We start from the raw sequence: 22,221 nt of genomic DNA on the forward strand, positions 1-22,221 counted from the left end.
CCTGTAGAGGTAGGCTGTGCCCCACTTTATATCTTTTCTCCTTCAGTTTAAATGCAATATATGTACCTCGTGGTGAAGGTTGTGCTTTAATACTGCACAAAAGGTGTGTTATGTCTCCCTAAGGTACAGAACGTGTTAAAGATTTGTATCTCTGTGTGTGTGTGATTGGGAAAGTGTTATGAATTAATCCAAGAACACATACTGCATGTAACATAAAGAATTTAAATACAGACTTATCAAAGGTTCTTCATAGCAATTTTGCTTAGTATTGTTCAACCATACAATACGAATTATCAGCTACAAAGACTGTGTACAATAGTGCATATGAATAACTATGTGCCATAGAACAAGCTGTTCCATATATACCTTTCCCTGGTTATTCTAGAATACCTAAACACACCTGGAAACCTTTAGGATTAGAAGATTGATCAGGTCATAAATACAGACTGCTTTCTTTGACTGGAAATACAATTAAAAAATGTGAACATATAAACATATTTGGAAAATGTTATTAAGGATTCATTAAGGATTATTCAATTTTGATTCTTTATTTAGGGGCTATATACTTAAAATTGATGCTTCCACCACAGTGATTAATATAGCAGGGGCGAATTACCAACAGCTCCTTGGAAAGTGCTGCATTTATTTTGCCCAACCTGCACCATACTTTAGAGTTGGAAATTAGCCAAGGAGCCATTTATTCTGATTAATCAATATTAATAATGAAATAATCCAGCTCCTCTACCCTTTCACATTAGATCTGACAGCATATCAGCTTTGCTTCAGGGCCTCATTATGATTTTTCTTGGTCTCTAAACAGAGCGGTTTTCAGGCTCTACATGCCTAGAGAATTATTACAGATTGATTGATGCTACTCTCTGACACTTAAGACACCAGTGGGATTTTGCATTAGGAAATGTAACCCCATGACTGAGGGAAATGCATTTCTCTGTGGAATCTTGACGCACAGCTGAGACATAACGTTGTTAGAGTGTAGATATTTTTCTAGAGCCTGTAACTTCATCTTCTTTCTCTTTGTCTGTTCCCTCTCTCACTCTGTCCTCTTGACCAATCTGTCAGTCTGTGTGTGTCCTTCTGCGTTATGCTGTGTTGTTGAGAAGAAGCTGAATAATTGCTTATGATTTCTTCTTGGCAGGGCTTGTGTGCTGTATGTTGGCTGCTGGTTACTTTGGGGTGCTTAGGGAACATTTATGGATAGAATGCAAACCTGGTGCATTAAAGCCATCTTCAAAATCAGTCTATCTGTCTCACTCTTTTTTTCTCTCTCTCTGTCTCTCTCATATGTCTCTCTGCCTGTCTCTTTCTAAGTCCACTGAGCCACTGTCGTTTGTGAGGCCTGAGACACTAGGAGATAGGAGCATCTGATTTGTGAGGCTTGGCGGGAGAGAAGAGAAGCAGATTAACAGGGTTTAAAGCTTCAAAGGGGCATCTCAAGCATGTGAAGGGGACGTTAAGAGAAGAACCAGGGATAGAGAGGATAGAGAAAGGAAAGACGAATGGAGAGAGAGAGAGAGAAAGAGAGAGAGAGAGGGGGCAAAAGAGTGTTTTTGAAGATTAGCTTGCTAATGCACAGGGTATCAAACTCAAGGATGGACTCCGTCACCGACTCCGGATGGCTGAGAGCCCATGGTCCTGCAAGGCAAAGCCCTGGAAGAGCTGTTCTTACTGCCTGCCAGGTCTACTCTAGTGACTTATAGATGGGAAAAGACACTTTAAGTTTCAGATGCTTTAGGCTCTTCACACACGAACACATCTGCCATCCACTTGGCTTATAGTTATAATGAATGTGGCTGCTATTGATTGGTTATTCTAGTGTTGAGGCCAGGCTACTTCCTGACCATATGATGAATAAAAAAAGAACAAAACTACATTTCTAAGAGGCAACAGATGTGTGTGTGTGTGTATATATATATATATATATATATATATATATATATATATATATATATATATATATATATATATATTGTGTGTGTGTTAGAGAGAGACAGAGAAATGTGTATGTGGGAGCAGCAAGGTGATTATGTCTTAATCAGTGTGATCTTGTCTCTGATTATATGCACAGCTGAAAAGCCCCTCATTTAAAAGGGCAACGCTGTGCTAATGCCAGGTCCACTCCACAGAGATTATTCCAGCCCACTTTAATCACATTATCATACTTTCAGTGCAGCCTGATTGACATGAGCTATGAGGTTGTGTCAGCCCTTCTTGAAGCCTGCCTCTTAACTCACTGTTATAAAAAAAGGAGCAGAAGAAGGAAAGATCTTAAGAATTTTATATATATATATATATATATATATATATATATATATATATATATATATATATATATAGCTATCCATAGGTAACTTCAGTGACTAACTCCAGTGAACATGCCATCCAAGTCACACAACAAAGTTGATTTGAATAGAGTATCCAGTCTTTAGAATGATGTTCTCACTCGTGTTATGCCACATGAGTGTATCAGTTGCAGAAGGTCACTTCAGTACAAAACTCCCACACATTTGGTATATCAGGCAGGCAGTTAAAGGGCAGCTTTTGACACTGCCACAACAACACGAAAGAAGGGACGCAATGTTGCAGGGCTGTGCCAGGGAAAACCCACTACGACTCGGCACTCTCTTTCAGAGTGAGGGCCAGATCTTGAAAACTGGTCAGTCTGTTTTTGACTGTTTTGCATGACATGAAAGGTCAATTTTGTGTTCTGGCTGGTGACGGCGAGAGAGATAGAGAGAGAGAGAGAGAGAGAGAGAGAGAGAGAGAGAGAGAGAGAAAAGTTACTGAAGGATCGTAGGAACAAAAGGCTGCATGCGCAGGCCTTTTGTAGTTTTATGTGCATCCTTCTCTTTTGCACATGAGGGGAGGAAGAAGGCTGTAAACGTCACCAGGGCCTTTCTGCTTCTATATTTCTTATCTACAGCCTTTCCTCCTGCTTTACTAAAGCTTTTATCCCACTGGACCATAAGCATTTTGTTTTGTTGCTTGTTCGACAAAAGATCCTCATTAAAGCTGCCCAGCTAGCCATCTTCATACCAGCCCACTTCTCTCTGCCCACCCTCCCCTTCTCTTTCCTCTTTATGTGTGCCTGGGGTTAAGGTTTACCATCACCTCTTAAACCTGCCAGTCTCAGTACCCCTACATGTCATCGTTACTTAAAGCCGTACGAAAGAGCATCACAGTGCAATGTATGTTTTGTTCGCTTTCGGTTGCTGGTCGGGTTTGGCTGAGGCAACGTCCATGGCTTTATTTTTTTGATATTTCAAATCTGCTATAGCATGAAAGTAAAGTGAAGTAAAGCGAAGGATCTGTATGGTTATACGCAAATGTAAATATAACCTGGGAGTCGTGCGCAGATTCGTCGGCAAGGGGTTACTCCCCAATCCCCACCCCTCCCCCGGGGGCCAAAAGTCTCCTGGTTCACAGCCACTCCCCTGTGTTTTCTTATCAGAGAATGCTAATGAAGAGGAGATGAGAGATGGCAGGCAGGTGAGCTCCTTGTGCTGACGCAGCTAGCTGTGTGTGTGTGTGTGTGTGTGTGTGTTATGGGGGTCCTGCTTGGGAAGGCTTTGGTTAACATTGCGTAAGCTGAGAATAGGTTTCAGCCTGTATTTGTAAATGATCCAGTTTGGATTTCTTTTCAAGATAAAAAAGATAGGACAAAACTTGAAAAAATCCATTCTAAGCTTTCTTGTTTTTCAAGGAGTTTCTTGTCTTTTTATTCTACCTCCAATGCTTATCACATGAAATGCATTATATTCTCATGGCACTGAGTTAAAATAAAAGAAGTGCACATGCCTGAGTAATTCAGACATTGGGTCTGCATTTGAATCGCTTCCCACGGGTCATATGACAAACACCCACTGTGCCTTTCCTAATTATTCTCATGTCATTAGGGGTCAGAGCGGCCTAATAAGGGGGGCTGGGGGGTCATTAGCTGGAGGAGCACTTGGAAGAGGAGACAGATTGGCAGAAGCTGAAAGGCTCCCTCTGGCTGCAACGGGGCATATAGCTGGTAACTGACCATTTGGCCTCACGGCCATCGTCCTTTTTGTCATGGCTAGCGTGCACTGGGACACAGCAGTGTGTCGGTGGGAAGAGAGGAGGAGCAGAACAAAGAAAGAGAAAGACAGAGGGGAGGTAGAGAGAGAGAGACTATGGGAAGGATACAAGAGAAAGCGAGAGAAGAGATTAAAAAAGAGAAAGAAGGGAGCGAACGAGAGAGAAAATCATGCTGAAGGACTCAGATGACATAGGAAAGGGCAGAAAAGGCTGAAAGAGCCCAGGCCTGCGTATGCCTGACTGGACCTGGGCCTCGCTGAGCTACACAGGATGTGTGCAGAGAGGGGTCTGGAGGAGGAAGTACTCCATCAGGAAGGATTAAGGAGAAAGGTGTCCAGTGTCAAGCAACGTCAAATTAACCTTGGCTTCCTATGTTCATTTTAGTCTGGGAATAGGTATGTAATAGGTGCAATTCAGTGCAATTATTAATTGATTTGAATGCCTTTACTATAAACAATCCTGTGCAGTCTTCTCATGGTTAATTACTTTGGATTATATTTCATAAAGGCCATTAATGAAACTGAGCTGTTTCAAGGCTCAGGCCCTTCTTTGCAGAGGCACACTGTTACTTTAGCTTTGAGCTTCCTGTGTAGCATCATCATTTTCATTTCATTTCATTTCATTTCATTTATATATTTATAAAACATATTTAAAAACAACAGCAGTTGACCAAAGTGCTGTACAATCAAATTAGCAAAAACCATAAAATAACTAAGATGCAAGGCCAGTTTAACTAATGGCAAAGGAGAAACAACACCACCACCACCAACAAAAAACAGGACCAAACCACTAACACAAAAGAAAAACTTTCATACTGAATTAAAAGCCAAGACAATTAGTTGTTAGATGAGATTCAAAAACAGGTTGGGTAGGGTCCAGTCTAACATGCAAAGGCACATCTTCCATGATCTATGATCTATGACCAGAAGGAGATGGTCAGTGGATCTGAGTGACTTTGATGGAACCTGCAGTTTTATAGGTCAGAGATTAAAAGGTTGCTGCTAGACAATTTAAGGATATGTAGGCAAACAATAAAATCTTAAACTCAGTCCTAAAGCCACTGAACTGTCTAATACCATCATAAAAGGCAATACAGTAGTCCGGATGAGGCAGGATGAGATGAAAGCATGTATAACCCTTTCAAAGTCATTAAATGACAAAAAGGTCCTAACCTTTTAAGAGCCTTGGTTGAAAAAAGCTGTTTGTCACTGAGTTTATTTGTTTATCCAATTTAAAATCACTTCCTTTTATCACACTCAAATTTTGTACAGCAGGTCTTTTAAAAGGTTCTAGTCGACCAAGATAGATATGAGGGTCATCACAGGCACTTCTGGGTCCAAGGAACAGGACTTTGTTCTTTATTTTATTCATTAAAATGTAAAAAGATTAAAGCCATCCAGGCTTTTATGTCTCAAAGCCAGAAAAAAAAGGGTTTTATCTCCATATTTTCTACTATATTTAATACCATATTTTCTAAGAATGAACCCCCCCCCCACCCCAACCCCTATGGGGAGCATATAAAGAAAGAATAGGATTGGCCTGAGAATAGACCCTGGGGGATTCCAAAGGGAAAAGACACTAAGGAGGATACAAAATCACCCATGGCTGACAGAAAAACCTCTGTCAGAAAAGTAGGATCTGAACCACTCTAGGGCAGTACCTTTAATGCTGACACTGTGCCCCAAGCCAGAAAAGACGATACTATACTGTGTCAAAAGCAGCTATGAGGTCTAAAAGCATAAGAATGGCAGAATCCCTTGAGTCAGTGACTAATAAGAGATCATTAAAAACTTTTAAAAGTGCAGAATCAGTGCTTTGGAGGGCTTTAAAATCAGACACGAACATCTCAATAATACCCTGAATTACAACTAAAGTTGTGCAGTTTTCTCCAAGTTTTTTTTTTTTTTTTTTAAAGAAACAGGAGTTTAGAAATTGTCCTAAAATTAGAGAGGACTGAGGAGTCTAAATAGGGTTTTTTAATCATTGGTAACATTACCGCGTGCTTAATATTTGCCAGTACATTACCTGAGGCAAGGCTGCTGTTCATAATTGCTTGGCTGTTTGTCCCAATAGACTCAAAAACCTCTTCAAAAAGGCAAAGGGGAACAACATCTGTGGGACACACTGACAAATTCATATGACCAATGATTTAGGAGGGAAAGAGACACAGGCTCCAACTGGTTAAAATCAGCAGGGCAAGTGACAGTCATGGATGGGTTAAAAGAAGGGAATGAGTTGAGAGCTCTAATGATCGCAATCTTGCGTCTGAGAAGTGTCAGAACATTTCATAAGTATCTAAGGAGACATCAAGTCAGGCCAATTGTGGGATATTAAAAAAGGTATTAATGGTATTAAAAAGGAAATAAGGTTTAGGACAGATGATATCATGAATGATATCAGAAAAATATTTAGCTGTCACTCACTTATGCTGTTGGATTCCGTCTCTGTTCAAGGTCCCTGCAGTTATGGGCCTGCTTGGACCTTTTCCACGCTTCCTCCAGTAGATTTCTGTTTATTCACTGCTTGTCCATGCATCTGTCCCTGAGAAAATGGGGGGAGATGTTGTGTGTGCGTGGGCGACCGCGATCGGGTGTATTTGGCAGACATGTTGCAGTCAGAGTTGGAGTGCTCCCAGGGTGAGGAAACAAACGGTCAGAGTGAGGAGTCTGGTGCTGCAAGAGGGCTACAGTGCATATGGAGCAGAGCAGCAGCGTGACAGCGTGACACAGAACAGCACAGGCCATCACAAAGCACAATGTGGCACAACATGCCACTAATTAGTAACAGTAATTAGTTTATTACTTAAACAATGCTTATTACTTAAAAAATCTAAAAGTGAAGCCATTCTACCATCCTGCTCCAAGATGTCATATTCCATCCTGATTGCCAGGAAAGCAGCCTCGGTGGCTGGGTGATTTTAGTGTTTGTGGACAGAATAAAACCCATGCGGCCATATATATATTTTATAGACGCGAAAGGTGATTTTATTTATTTAGAACTATGCTTTCATACTGCAGCATGGTGCAAGCAGATGGCAAAAGCAGAAAAAGGGGGAGGGAGTTCAAAGGATTTTAACGGAAGTAATTTTCAGATCAGCAAAAACAGATTCCGCTTGGGCCCATCATCAATACTCGTTAAAGAGCAGTTTGTTTAATATGACAGGATGGCATTGCATCCTGAGATCACAAGTCATAACCTGCCGCATGGTGGCCGAGACAGCCTATCCGAGCACAACTCTGTGTTCCGCGGCTCTGTGGTTTATTAATGAACAGAAAACTCAGGTGCGCAGTCAGCATCTCAGACGGCATATCACAGATCCCCATGGACAAAAACTTAATAATCTCGCTCTCTTTATCTCTCGCTCTCTTTCTCTCTCTCTCACCTTCTTTCTTTCTCTCCCTTTCTTTTTATCTCCTGCTGAATAGTGTCCCGCTTTTAATAAACTTGATGTTTTCTGTTATTGGCAACATCCAATCTTGTTTCCTGCAGGCAGGTGTCTAATTAAAGTGAAGCATGATTAATTAAGGTCATAAAAAAAAAATAATAACCACAGGGGGTTGGATGCAGCATCTTTCTCTCTCTCTTTCTCACTCTCTCCGCTTTGTTTATGTGCATTTTGGGGAATGAGGGAGAGAGTCTCACGGCATGTGTGCTTTGATTAAGAGAGATGTAAGTAGAAGTGCTGCTTTGTGTGTAGATGACATAGTGGCGGGACAAAGGCAAAACCATAAGCTGACAGCTAGAAGAATAGCGTGCTTCTCTGCTCTGACATAGATCAGCTGAACTCAAGATAACTCTGCAAGCCTATAGGACTATTAAGAGATAGCTGAATGACAAATGGAAAAATAGACAATAACATTACTTAACAGACTGACTAGGTACTGAGTTTTTTAATGAGTTGTACCATATGGTTTTATGTCATTGCTGATGACACTGTATCACAACCTGGAATTCATTTTGTTTGTCTTTGAGTCATTGGAATGCTCTGTTCAGTTATGTGAATGCACACCACATTTCTGTCTGTCTTGTCTGCAGATAAGAAGATGCTGCAGGGAGGCAGAGTAAGGCTGAGCCCTACCTGAAGCCCCTCCTCCTCGCCCCTGAGCCCTGCCCTCCCGCTCGCCTGCCTCCATTCCCAGGATGCACTGCCCGTGCCGGGGGAAGCTGAAGCTGGCGTTGGTGTCTCTGAGCTTCGTCGTCCTGCTGACTTGGCTCTACCTGCTTGCTGGAAACCTGGAAAGTGAGTTCTGAACCTCCCTCTCCCTGCCTGCTGGGAACACCAGAGACCCTGAAACATTTCAGGATTCACTTCCAGGGAGGTGTGTCTTACAGCAGCAAATAAATACAACAGATAACATTGGTATACATGCACAATATTAAATACAATACAGCAATAATAAACCTTGGTGGTAATACAGCTGGATGCCATTTCCGTGAAATCATGTTAGTTTAGCTTTCCAAGCAGACTAGAGTAATAAAGTCACTCTGAGCATAGAAATGAAGCTTCATGTGTGTCTGGTGTTTAGGAAGGAAAATGTTCAACATTCTACCAATGATCTGAAAATCATTGCTAACTTCAAGTCATATGCATAAAGTGTTGTTTAGATTTAGGTGGTTAATGAACCAGTTTTACAGAGGAGACCTGTTGTCATGTTATACTGAACCTGCGAAAAGAACCTGTGCTTCAGATCCTGATTCCTAACAGAATAAGCATGAACAAGCATGAACAATAAAAAGTGAAGCTTGTTCATGCTTATTCTGTTAAGAATCACGATCAAGAGAGAATCGCAGGTTCTTTTCACCCCTGTCCTGTTTGTGTGTAGGAGAAGTGTAATGAAGCAAGCAGAGTCATATAAGATTTATAAATGAGCAAGCTGTCAATGCAGTCAAGACTGACAGTGTCTACACACAAAACACTTGAAGAGAGCGAAAATGAGTTCCACTTAATTACAGTTCAAAAGATAGAGAGGGTGTGTGTGTGCACGTGTGTGCGTGTGTGTATATTTGTGCAGGCATATGTGTGTTTGTGTGTGTGCATTATGCATTATGTTACTGAGTATCTTGGACCAAAGTGCAAGTACTGAGTTTCTCACACTCCTCTGTGGTAATAAACAGAATGATGCCTTGGTGCAGGTGTGTGTGTATAGATGAATTCCCTAAAATGAAAGAGTGAGAGTGTAGTCTGAAGAACCATGCCACACAGGGAAGAAATAAAAAATATAAATCTTTTTTTGCAGTAGCAAACAGGCTTTAAATAGAAAAACAGATTTTATAATTCCTCAAAAGACACTGATGTAACAAGATTAAACATCAAAGACCATTAGCTTTTATTTTCCCTGTTCTTACAGTGTATTCCATCTGTACATCTCTGAATAAGACATGTGATGATACACAGCAAAGAGCCTGCTTTTAGATGTGAAAAGCCAGCAGTGATAGGTAAAACTATTCCTGGAAGGTTTTTTTCAGTCTGTGTAATGGTTCTATTTGAGGGATATGGAGTTAAAAAGATTTTCTGATGCATCTTTGTTGTGATCTTTGATCTTTGGCTGTTACATTCACTGCCAACTTTACTAGAAACACTATCCACCTACACTCACTGGATACTTTTGTAATATGCTACTAACTATCTTATGCATGTTTTAGAAATGAATGACTACAAATTGTGCGATGCGCAATTCATTGCACTTTTCCTTGTTCAACACCAATCAGTATTTGACCACAAGATCGCTGCTGACTGGATATTATTTTTCATGGTAAACCACTGTTAACACCATGATAGACCATTGTTAACACCATGGTTAACATAAACCATGGTCTCGGATAACATATCATCCAAGAAGTGAACATGAAGAGACATACGGTTATCATAGACAATGTGAACAAACGTAAACGACGACAATAACCGACAACCTGCACACTTCGACTGGGGTTGAAATACACAAATGAAACACTAACCCTGGTGCAGGTGTGTGCAGGCGTCGTTACCAATACACAAACAAGACCCTCCTACTGCACGTGGCGGGCCAACCCACGTGACTCACGGAAGGCAAGCATTACGTGACAGAACCCCCTCCCAAGGGGTGCAGCTCCTGACGTGTCCATCCAATGAACGCGAACACACGTAAACACACAGCACGGCCAAGCCAGGTGCCCATCTAGTACCAGGCAGGCCAGGTGCTGTCAGCAAGGGAGACCTCGCAGCGAGACGGAGAAAGGAAGCTTCCTTGCCTCTCTCAGGGCAGCCTGGTACACTCTCAATGATGTTGCGCCCAAGGCGCAAACACAGACACACAATAGCACCCACACACAACCATATAAGGCACCGTGACGTGGCGCCCTCTGTCCTCGCCTCAACGGACATGCGGAGGTGCAAATCCATCCCGGTTCCAGACGTGCTACCTCCCCCAATGGTCCTCCCCTCTCCCACCGCTCTAGGAGCGTTCCAGAGGTGGTTTGCCTCCGAGTCTTTGGGCAGACCCTTCCAGTCTAGCTGGCGAGTCCGCTGAAGGGAAGGGACTCCGGAGATCCCGCCGGCTCCACCCAACTGCCCTCTTTTTGGTCGTTGTGGTGCCCCTCGGTCCTCCTCAACCAAAGCTCAGCCTTAGCCCTCCCTCAAGAAATTCCTAGGGGTGTTCCCCTCCACCTCCGGAGTGGACCCGAACACCAGTTGCGGTCCTCTTCCCAATCTCCTGGGATCTAAGAGGTGGCAGTGCAGGAAGTGCTCACGCACCTCCCACTAGGAAGTCCGTCTTTTGCTGCAGGCGCTGGCCTCCTGTGGTGGTTGGTCATTCTGTAACGCGTGGTGGCCCGAGTGCCGAAGGGCAGGACACACAGACTCCAGCGATGTGGACGAACATTTATTAACACAAAACGATAATGGCACTCACACGTATTACAAACGATAAACACAAACATGAACATGAACATGTAACAGCTGACATTAAACAAACACGATGAACACGCATACATTTTAACAATGACGAAAAGAACATTAACACTTTACACCAACAATGACCAAGGACACTGCACACAGTGACACGGGTTTAAATACACATAGACAAGACAAGGTGCAGCTGTGTGCAGGCGTGGCCACAAATGAAGGTCCTCCCACTGCACGTGGCGGGCCAAACCACGTGACTCGCGGTGAAGCGAGCGTTCCGTGACAGTTATCATGCAAGGCAGTGTTGCAGCAGATTTGACACACTGTCACTGCTGGGTGAAGACTGGTGCATTACTCAAAAAGGTCCCACAAATAATGATCCTGTAGAAAGAAACAAACTGCTGATAAAGACTTCAACTCTCCATGGCAACAGATGTGCTCGATAGCTATACATTTACAAGGTGTTTCTAATAAAGGGACTGGGGTGCATATAGTGTGTTTTGCCAGCACTGAATTCTGCATGTCTAGAGAGTGTGCTGTTCCTGTTACGGGTGAAGAGAGAGAAAGCAATGGCTTTGCAGTTTCAGTGCAGTGTGTCCTGTGTTCTGACGGCTTCACACTTGAATTATCAGTGCAGTGTGAAAACCACTTAAATTCACATTGCCAATATGTATGACATTATGATATGAATATTTCATTTCACAAGCCAAAAACAGATTCATTTTTTTCAAATTTGTAGTTTTACGACATCTACATAGGTAGGTTGGGACATTTTAGAGCAGAGACATTATTCCTCTCTGTGTCATTTAGAAAAACAGCAAAGACTAAATTAAAGGGTCTCTTTGCATATGGTTCAACTTTCAATTGAAACTTTTTAAAGTCCAGTGCCACTTTAAAGACATATCCCCTGCAAATGTATATAAAACAGCAACAAAAAAAGATATTCTCAGGATTACATGAGACACAGGCAATAATTAAATAATAACAGACAACTGCCAACAGACAATAAATACTCAGCACTTAGGGTAATAATAAGTCAAACAGCAGTGTAAATATTGTTTTGTTTTACCTAAACAACCATCTGTGAAATCCCTCTTGTTGTGTTGTTACAGACGGGCGCTCCCTGCTCCTCTCCCCGTGTCTGGTGGAGTCGACGGAGGCGCGGCTACTTGAGCGGGAAGTCCTGGAGTCACGGGTGCGACAGGTTGAGGAAGAGAACCGGCAGATCCGCCTCCAGCTCAGCCAATCGCAGGGCCTGGCTGCCCAACCGGGTGAGGGTAACTATGGCAACCAGCAGTGGGTGGCATCAGCAGACACAGGTCCAGAAGATGTGGAAAACACTGCAGAGGAACGGGCCAATCACAGCGAGTGTGCCCGCTCTCCCACAGCAGAGAAGTGTGAGGTAAGACAATTTTCATTGCAGATATAGTCCTGCCTAAATCAGTGGTGCACAATGGCATTGTGGGAGATGTAGGCCTCATCAACCGCAAAGAGAAGCAAAAAGGGAAGAAAAGAAATTCAGTGACATTATCAGTGGAATACTGAGTCATTAAGAGTGTTAGAGATCACATCATGTCACAGGGACTTAACATAATATAGCCACCACTAAGGCACTGTAGGAGATGTAGGCATAGAAAATCATCATAGGGGATAAAGCTCTTAGCAATGCAAACAGTAGGTACCCAGAGGCTCCAAGAAACTCTAAGGCATTTATCAGTTAAAATGCTATATGTAGTACATCCACTGAGTATTCAACATGCAAATACTTGTTCTTTGTCTTTGTGCATATAGCTGATCCACGTGGCATGTGTGTGTGCTGGTCACAACGCCAGCCGGGACGTGGTCACCCTGGTCAAGTCCATCCTGTTCCACAGGTGAGGACACCGCACCAAATTAAATGAAAGTAAACAGTGTTGCACCATACATAGTATTGTCCAGACAAACCCTTGCCCCCCTGCAACGTTATTTATAGCCTAATATGTGGATAATATACAAAAACATTTGCACACATTTGTCCAGAGACAGCTGAAATAATTTCTTCTCTACTGACCTTTATTGAGTATTTTGGTGGCTCTGCCTGAGTTTTTTGAACATGTTTGACTGCCTAATGTTCATCTTCCTGCTTCCAGGAGAAACCCATTGCATTTCCATTTCATTACCGACACAGTAGCCAATCAGATCCTCAGCACTCTGTTCCAGTCATGGATGGTGCCGTCGGTGCAGATCAGCTTCTATGACGCGGATGAATTAAAGGTAAAACCTCTCTGTTTTGTTGAGAGCATGCGACCGCTTCTGTTAAACCTCCGTCCCAGACACCATGCCTCGGGGTAGCAGCAGAACCTTCGCAAGGGCTCTTTAAAAAGCACTGCAACTACCTGTAGCCAGCTGCAGATCCTTCAAACAAGGCAGAATACAACCCTCTCATCTTAATACAAGTGTGCAAGACAAGGTTGTTCTCTTCAAGTGTCACCATAAAGACACATCAAAGGATGCAGTGAAGGACACTGCTTCTGTAGGTGGAGTTTGTGTACATTTCTCTATTTTTAAATTTTCGCTCTCGCTATCTCTCCAGGACACCTTTTGCTTCCATCTAGGAGGTTCACTGCAAAGAACAGCACAGAACTCAAACTTCATTTTTGATCATACATTTAAAGTGATAGTGCAACTCTTTTTATAAAGAAAGAATGTGGCACATGAATCCCAGTACAGTTGCTTTAAATTATTCAGAATGGGTTTTTTGTTTTTTTTTTCTTTTTCAGTTGCACTGTGTGGTAGTGTTTGTGTGGTTCACTATTCCTACATAAATCCATATTATATACAGCTCTCTGTACACCCCCTCATCCTATACTCTCTGTTTCTCATTTCCCTCTCTCTTGTCCGTTCTCTTTCAGTCTTGTTCTTCTCTCTCCTCTCCCTCTCTCTCTCTCTTTCTTTCTCTTTCTATCTTGGTCTCTCTCCTTGATTGTGCTTTCACCTGTGATAGTGCTGTTTGGCTCAAAGCTTCTCTAATCACTACATGTGTATGGTTCTCTTTGCTCTTCTGTGTGCCCTTAGACAATCTGACCTTCAACTCCTCCAGCCATTCATTTTCAATATGCATGTTAAGCTGGGCAAAACGACCCATTAAACCATACAAAAGTGGCGAATAAATAGTGATACTGTTATAAAACGGTTCAGACCCAAGGCAGTGTCCAGGTGATCCACAGAACTATCTGAAGGTTATGCTTAATAGTGGCATTAAGATAAAAAAATGACTGCCTGTAATCGAGTCTGCTGGCAATTCTTTTTAAATGAAAGCTTTCTCCCTGTCTTTCTCTCTCTGTCTCTCTCTTCTTCTATCTGTTGTTTTTGTATCTCTCTTCTCATATAGTCAGAAGTGTCATGGATACCTAACAAACACTATTCAGGAATTTATGGACTGATGAAACTCACCCTTACCAAAGCTCTGCCCTCTGACCTCTCAAAGGTCATTGTGCTCGATACAGACATCACCTTTGCTACAGACATTGCTGAGCTGTGGGCCATCTTTAGAAAGTTCACAGGTAATTACTTTAATGACTGTTCCTTTTGAACCAAACATACTGTTTGAAAGATGATGAATCAATGGTGCTTTTCTTATTGCAGAGAAACAAGTGATTGGGCTTGTGGAGAACCAGAGTGACTGGTACCTAGGTAATCTCTGGAAGAACCACAAACCCTGGCCAGCCCTAGGACGTGGGTTTAACACAGGTGAGGAGAAGAACACAGGGTAATGAATGGATGTCTACCATACTGAATGTTCACTTAATAATAGAGAGGAAAAACTGCATGGTGCTTGCTGAGTTGGGCTTTGAATCATGAAAATATTCCCAACTGCTACAGGGGTGATCTTGCTCTATTTGGAGAGACTGCGGCGAATCAGCTGGGAGCAGATGTGGAGACTGACAGCAGAAAGGGAGTTAATGAGCATGCTGTCCACTTCCCTCGCCGACCAGGTGAGGGCGCTAGAATCGAGATGTCTTTGTTACTCCAACAGCGTCCTCTGTACCATTGCGTCCAATGTATCAGTGCAAAAAACCTGAAAGCCCAGTGGTGAAAGTCTTACACTGAAATAACAATATGCACTTTGAACTGTGGGTACAGGATATATTCAATGCCTTCATCAAGCAGAATCCTGTCCTCGTACACCAGCTGCCCTGTTTCTGGAATGTACAACTGTCGGACCACACCCGATCTGAGCAGTGCTACACGGAAGTGTCAGACCTTAAGGTAAGGAATGAGGTATTTATGAACCAATCAGGAAGTAAAGACTTCAGAATAATGTAATAATATAAAATAATATAGAATAATATAAAAGTAATTATATTGAACATGGTGTCTGTTTTTATACCCTGTCACTGCCTTTTGAACTTGAATTGGGCTTTAAATATTAAAGAAATAGCTTAATCTAATTTGCTTACATGGCTAACAATAAATATCATCTAATAACTGCCAGTTAGCATAAAGTTATTTAAATAACTTTATTCAGTGTTAAAAGTTTGAACTACTCCTTTAACACACTGAAAAACAGGTACAGTAAATGAATAAAAATCACCCCACTCATATATAGCCATCATAGATTTCTGGTTTTATTTGTATTATTTTCTCTCACAGGTGATCCACTGGAATTCTCCCAAAAAACTGCGAGTAAAAAACAAGCATGTGGAATTTTTCCGGAATCTTTACTTGACCTTCTTGGAGTATGATGGGAATCTTCTCCGACGGGAACTCTTTGGGTGTCCAAGTCAGGCCAGCTCTGAAAACACACGGGTGAGTCAATTCATATGTCTCCTGACCCAATCCAGGAAAAAGCTTAACCATAACTCTCCTCTTGTTGTGTATGGACAAAGTTGGTTAGCTTTTTAACATAAATAATCCATACCTGAAGGTCTTTTATTTGAACAGGAATATCTCATATACAAATCTTATTAATGCAACATGTACATTTCTTAGTATAACGGTATATATTTAAAAATTTAATTAGACCTCTAACTGACATGGTGGTGCAAAGATAGCGTGTAGGATACGTGCAATTTGGAGAGAATGGTGCTTAATGAAAACAAAAGTAAATACAAACTTAATGATAATGGTGACGATAAAATCGAAACAATAACTGACAATGAGGATTATGATTAAATGGACTTTATAGATGGAAATCAAGGGTGGATTGAAGCATTGGTATCATGGCTAAGTGATGGGGGAACATGAGATGCCTGTGTGGAGCATGATAGCAAAAGCAAACACAAAGCAAGTGGAAGTGTGTGCAAAGGACCACGTGGTGAACCCGACCATGTGGAGAAGAATACTAGCAGGGGACCATTACATCTACGGCGCTTATGCATTTATGTTTTTCAGCTTCAGAAAGCACTGGAAGATCTTGATGAGGATGACCAGTGCTATGATTTCCGGCGTGAGCGGATTATGGTGCATCGTGTGCACCTATATTTTCTGCAGTATGAGTACACACCCACTGAGGATGACATGGACATCACATTAGTAGCCCAGCTCTCCATGGACAGGTGAGGAAGACCCACATGTACATACCCACATACGCACCAATGGATGCACAGCATGTCAGTATCATTCAAACCGCAGCCACATGTGGTGATTTTAAAGGATCGATATCCTGACAGCATTTTGAGGTTTATTAAGTTACTATTTTCAATATAAACCTTCTCGGGCATTTTCTATATAAACACCCCTCATCAACCTGTCCTGAAGCTGTTTCTACCAGTAATGTGTGGTTTCCTACAGACTTCAAATGCTGGAGGCCATCTGCAAACACTGGGAAGGACCCATCAGTCTTGCTCTTTACATGTCCGATGCTGAGGCCCAGCAGTTCTTGCGCTATGCCCAGGCCTCCGAGGTCCTCAAAAATCGCAAGAACGTGGGATACCACATCGTCTACAAAGAGGGCCAGTTCTACCCTGTTAACCTGGTCCGCAACATAGCTCTCCGGAATGCAAAAACTCCCTATGTGTTTCTAACTGACATTGATTTCCTCCCTATGTATGGACTCTATGATTACCTCAGGTCAGTCAGATTTAAATTGTTTAAAGTGTTTACATTTAATAATTCTTTCTTAGCTTTAGCTTCACTTATTTAACTTTAATTCTTGTTGCTAATTGATTTCTGTAGAAAATCCATTGTCCAATTGGATATGGCAAACACCAAAAAGGCTCTCGTTGTGCCGGCCTTTGAGACTCTGAGATACCGCCTCTCCTTTCCCAAATCCAAAGCTGAACTGCTGTCCATGCTTGATATGGGGACTCTCTACACCTTCAGGTAAGGTGGAAAGCTCTCACAGAAACCAGATCTCCATAAGTTTTAATTAGTCATAGCACCAAAAATCAAACTGTCTGAAATCTCACTGTTAATTATATCTTTATGTATTCACTACTTCTATAATAAGTAGTGCTGAAAGTAACTTTAACAAATATTAATTTTATCATGAGTAGGTACCATGTTTGGACCAAGGGTCATGCCCCAACTAATTATGCCAAATGGAGGACAGCCACTACACCCTACAAAGTGGAATGGGAGGCTGATTTTGAGCCCTATGTGGTCGTCAGGAGTGATTGCCCTGAGTATGACCAGAGATTTGTGGGCTTTGGCTGGAACAAAGTGTCCCATATCATGGAGCTTGATGCACAGGTAAGTGTATTACCAGTTTAAGAGTTACTATTGATTACTTTTGGTAGAATTACTACTTAATGAGCATTAATGGTTATATTACAGGAGTATGAGCTGATGGTATTACCAAATGCCTTCATGATCCACATGCCCCATGCACCTAGCTTTGACATTTCAAAGTTCCGCTCCAGTGCAAGTTACCGGTACTGCTTGACAACACTGAAGGATGAGTTTCACCAAGATCTCTCTCGAAAGTATGGTGCTGCCGCTCTAAAGTACCTCACCGCTCAGAGGAACATCTAACCTTCAGCCTACATTTACGTACATTCATCAGGACACCTTAGTTCAGTTTGTGGTTGCCCTTTGGCCACATTGCTGCTCTATAAAGTGTTTGGGGTATCTGGAGGTTCTGAACTGCGCTTTCACACACCTGCATCTGTGTAGAATCTGCTGAATGCGGATCAGAAGACTGGACCTGTAAACCTTATATTTGAATATAGGTGCCACATCAAAGACTCGAACACAGTGATGTTGGCTTTAATCTGAGGTATGTCAGAGACTGGAGTGAGATACAGAAGGTGACACTCCAAATGAATGGCTAATACTTGACCAAACACTTCAACTGCTGACTAGCAGGTCCCTACATGAAGTCTACAGTTTGTGTATTGATGGAAGTCTGGTGAGTACCACTTGCATAAAAGCATTGACACAAATTATGATTAAGGCGTTTTCTTTTTATTTTTCCTTCTTTTTTGACAATCAGGGCTTTTTCTCCAGTAAAAATAAACTGTTGGCATATGGCATATGGTAGCTTTGCTCCCAACTGTGTGAATCCGGTGGAACAGGTGGGTTGAGCAGTGCTGGAGAAAAAGTGTGAGCTTTCCAAAGCCTCTTCTGCTGGACTGGAGGCTGGAGAGATTGACAAGACTAAAGGGACAGATGAAGCCTTACTGTTTCCTCAATATTTAAGATATTTATGCTTTCTGTTTCTTTAAAAAAAATATTGTGAACAAATTATGGAGATTGATTTGCAGTGTAGGTTTTGATTATGAGACTGAAAGACAAGTCACTTTTTTTCTACAAACAGAGTACCTTAGGGGATTGAGAAAGTGAAGGCTTCATGAGGATGCATATTTTGTTTAGTGGGGATACTAGAGAACACCCAGTAGTGCATATCTGCTTTCATATCTGTTGGGCATGATTTGTGGTCTCAACATGTGTTATTGCTGCATTTATAACTCTCACTTAACAAATTTCCCACATGTTATGGCCTGCTTATCCCATATCCAGCATCATAGTGTTTAGATTTCACAGCTCTCATCAATTCCACTGATACCACTCAAGCTTAAGCCTGTACATGTAAAGAAATACACATTTGTTTGAAAAATAGAAAATATCTATAGACTACTATGACATGTTAATGAGGGTAGCACCACACACTAGGGACCATCAAAATGGTGAGAACCCACTTGTTCTCTGTTGGAATCAGATGTTTATTTAGACTGTAAAATTCACTTCATGTATCATCACTGATAATCTAACCAACTACTATATCAGTCAAGCTGCAATGTAACCATAACTCGGTTAAAAGGATATGTAACAACAAGAGTAGAACATACACAAAAATGATCAAACAAATCTAGGACGCAACCTGAGGCATTTCACTGGGTCATTAATGTTCTCCTGTCTTACATTGCTCATCCTCCCATACACCCTGTAGACTGCACACTTGTGCAGCCTGTGCCTTTGCTGTGTTGTAAAACTGGATATTGATTGTACAACTGTACACGTCAGCGGGGCCTGCAAGAGGTACTCTATTTATTATTATTGTTGACTTAAATCAATCATATTTTTCTATGTAGGGGACAAAGTGCTTTAAATAAATTTGCCCTTTTTCTAAGATGGCTGGCTGAAGTCTTTTATGTCCTTTGCAAAGTATGTGGGGGTTTGTCCTGGCTCAGTCCGTCAGAGAAACTGAAAATCGGCTTGATGTAGCAAAGCTGCATCATGAGAGGTAAGGCTGAATTCCAAGATAAGCTTAAAAGAAAAAAAAATGCACAGAAATAGATAGAGAATGACTGTCAATCTTATTTTCTTTTTGTTAATCTCTTATGGAAAAGTGCTGGTTTAAATCCTGATCAGGAGATTGGATCACTGACATAGCATTAATGCTAATCAGACTTCTTGGAAGATAAGAGTTAGGAATGTCAGGAAGTTCAAAATCTGGTGTTTGAGAAAGATGTGGAAAACCCTCCAAATCAAAGCTCATCAAACATCTGTGCTCATGCATGCTAGGGGGTCTTTTTTGAGTCTTAGTCTCCAAATACCTGGACTTTGTTGGCATTTATCATTTTCCTTGATACTTGTAACCAGCACCATCTAATAAATTTAGAACCCAAGCAGTGTCTTTGATCAGAAATTGTCTGCGGTAAATGTGATGTACTTGTAAAAGGGCAGCAAGGTTTATTTTCACTGAACATTTTAAAATTCCTCCTGACATAGGGTCTCAAGAGGATAGAGGAAAAGAATGACATACAAAACTAACGAGAACAAGCTGAAATTATAATTCAGATAAGTTGAAAATGTTTACCTCAAAGGGACAGAAATTGTTATAAGGAAATAACCGCCAGATATGGAATTTCTATTATTTCCACCAAAAAAAGCCAAACCTCACTCTTATACTTCTCAAACATGGGCCCAGTGTCGTGGAACTAACACAGGACAACAGACATTCAGAATGTCTGTCTTATATATAACACTGCACTCTTTTGGCCAATTATTTTATACTTTGTATTAAATATGAAAAACATGAAATATCATATACCACTTCAAAGTTTCATTGCTACATGTATGGCAGCCATTGTATTCAGATGTCTATTCAATTCACAGGTACGCCTCATTTTATTTAATGAGGTACTGATTAGCAGATCACCTGAATCAAATCTTATTTACAGAGCTATGTGAAGGACTGGTGGAGAGTATGCCAAAACTCATGAAAGCTGTGAAAATTGGGGTTATTCCACCAAATATTGATTTCTTCCTAAATTAAATCATTAATAAAGCATTAAATCATTGTGTTGTTTAAAAATGAATATGAACATGTTTTCCTTGAATTATTTGAGATCTAAAAACACTGCATCTTTTTTTATATTTTGACAGTTGTCATTTTCTACAAATAAATGCACAAAACAACAAAAATCCAGTAGTTTATGGAATAAAACAAATGTTCAATTTACTCAAACAGACTGATAAATAGTCAAACCAGAGGAACTGATCATTTTGGAGTGATCTCTTAAAACAGATATAACACTTTTCTTGCACAACTGATGAAGGACCTTTTTCTAAAATGTCTTGGTTTTCTGGAAACCTTGTTTTCTTCACTATAAAATGTAATATCTCCGCATCTTTTACTATGGTACTTTAGTTTTTGAAGTTGATGTATTAAAAACAGGAAAGATGGTCAAGCATAAGGGTCCTAGTGACTATAACAAGGGTCACCTTTTATGAATAAATGACTGGGCTGGAGCATATCCAAAAACATTTTTGGGGTGTTCCCAGTATGCAGTGCTTTAGTACCTACCAAAACTAGTCAAGGAAGGAAAACCAGTGAACCGGCAACAGTGTCATGGGAAACCAAGGCTCACTGATGTTTTTGGGGAGCAAACAGTAGCTGGTCTGGCCCGATCCCACAGAAGAATCACTGTAGCCCAAATTGCTACAGGCATATGCTCTGGGTCTTGTTCTGCTAGGACACCTTGGGTCCTGACAGTCATATAGAGGTTACTTTGACATGTACCACTGACCTAAACATTGTTACAAGTCAATACACCCCTTCATTGCAAAGTTATTGCCTAATGGCCCACAGCAATGCATGAGGAGGAATGGGTGATGATAATTGATCCTTCTGTGCCAGTTATTTTAGTGGCTGTTTCAATATTTATTGCCTGGCCAAAAAAAAGGTCACCACCTGGATTTAACTAAGCAAATAGGTAAGAGCCTCCCATTGGATAATTACTGCATGGGTGATTATGTTTCAGATGGCAACAAGTTATTTAACCCTAACTGATACAGTGAGTAGCTTCTCATTTGTTAAACAACCATGTCGAAAGACACATCCTGTGGTCATGGAAAGATGTTAATTTGTTTCAGAAAGGTCAAATTATTGGCATGCATCAAGCAGAGAAAACATCTATGGAGATTGCTCAAGCTACTAAAATCGGGTTAAGAACTGTCCAACGCATTATTAAAAAGTGGAAGAACAGTGGGGAAACATCATCTTCGAGGAAGGAATGTGGTCAGAAAAAATCTTAAATGATCGTGATCGGCGATCACTTCAAAGTGTGGTGAATTCAAATCGTAGAAAAACACCAGTAGAACTTAGGTATATGTTTAATAATGAAAGTAAGAGCATTTCCACACGTACAATGCAAAAGGAACTCAAGGGATTGGGACTAAGCAGCTGTGTAGCCTTAAGAAAACCACTTGTCAGTGAGGCTAACCGGCAAAAATGGCTTCAATTTGCTAGGGAGCATAAAGATTGGACTCTGGAGCAATGGAAGAAGGTCATGTGGTCTGATGAGTCCAGATTTGCCCTCTTCCAGAGTGATGGG

General features: G+C 41.3%; 1 protein-coding gene and 1 long non-coding RNA gene across 18 annotated transcripts in view; one reads left to right on the top strand and one right to left on the bottom strand.

The window, feature by feature from the left end:
• Positions 1–19,511, top strand: part of large2 (LARGE xylosyl- and glucuronyltransferase 2) — a 39,674-nt gene extending 20,163 nt beyond the window's left edge. For 15 of the 17 annotated variants that reach the window (XM_081715652.1, XM_081715653.1, XM_027012721.3 and 12 more), the window contains 14 exons: positions 8,116–8,320; positions 12,073–12,362; positions 12,752–12,834; positions 13,090–13,213; positions 14,331–14,502; positions 14,585–14,689; positions 14,822–14,934; positions 15,083–15,208; positions 15,593–15,748; positions 16,334–16,497; positions 16,733–17,011; positions 17,117–17,263; positions 17,437–17,632; positions 17,717–19,511. In XM_081715652.1, coding sequence (XP_081571778.1) covers positions 8,221–8,320; positions 12,073–12,362; positions 12,752–12,834; positions 13,090–13,213; positions 14,331–14,502; positions 14,585–14,689; positions 14,822–14,934; positions 15,083–15,208; positions 15,593–15,748; positions 16,334–16,497; positions 16,733–17,011; positions 17,117–17,263; positions 17,437–17,632; positions 17,717–17,914 — 2,253 coding nt within the window. In that variant the 5' untranslated portion in view covers positions 8,116–8,220 and the 3' untranslated portion in view covers positions 17,915–19,511. Of the gene's footprint in view, positions 1–2,457; positions 2,675–3,469; positions 3,508–8,115; positions 8,321–12,072; positions 12,363–12,751; positions 12,835–13,089; positions 13,214–14,330; positions 14,503–14,584; positions 14,690–14,821; positions 14,935–15,082; positions 15,209–15,592; positions 15,749–16,333; positions 16,498–16,732; positions 17,012–17,116; positions 17,264–17,436; positions 17,633–17,716 lie in introns of those variants that run through there. The other 2 variants (XM_027012729.3, XM_027012728.3) reach the window with 2 other exon arrangements.
• On the bottom strand, positions 9,384–12,115 carry LOC145658511 (uncharacterized). The gene is made up of 2 exons (XR_014124092.1): positions 12,030–12,115; positions 9,384–11,341 (listed from the first exon to the last, which is right to left on the bottom strand). It is a non-coding gene; the product is annotated as an uncharacterized LOC145658511 (long non-coding RNA).
• Positions 19,512–22,221: the final 2,710 nt, after the last annotated feature.

This window comes from Electrophorus electricus, chromosome 6, assembly GCF_041902795.1.
Source record: "Electrophorus electricus isolate QZ-2024a chromosome 6, ASM4190279v1, whole genome shotgun sequence".
In the NCBI taxonomy this organism is placed as follows: Eukaryota; Metazoa; Chordata; class Actinopteri; order Gymnotiformes; family Gymnotidae; genus Electrophorus; species Electrophorus electricus.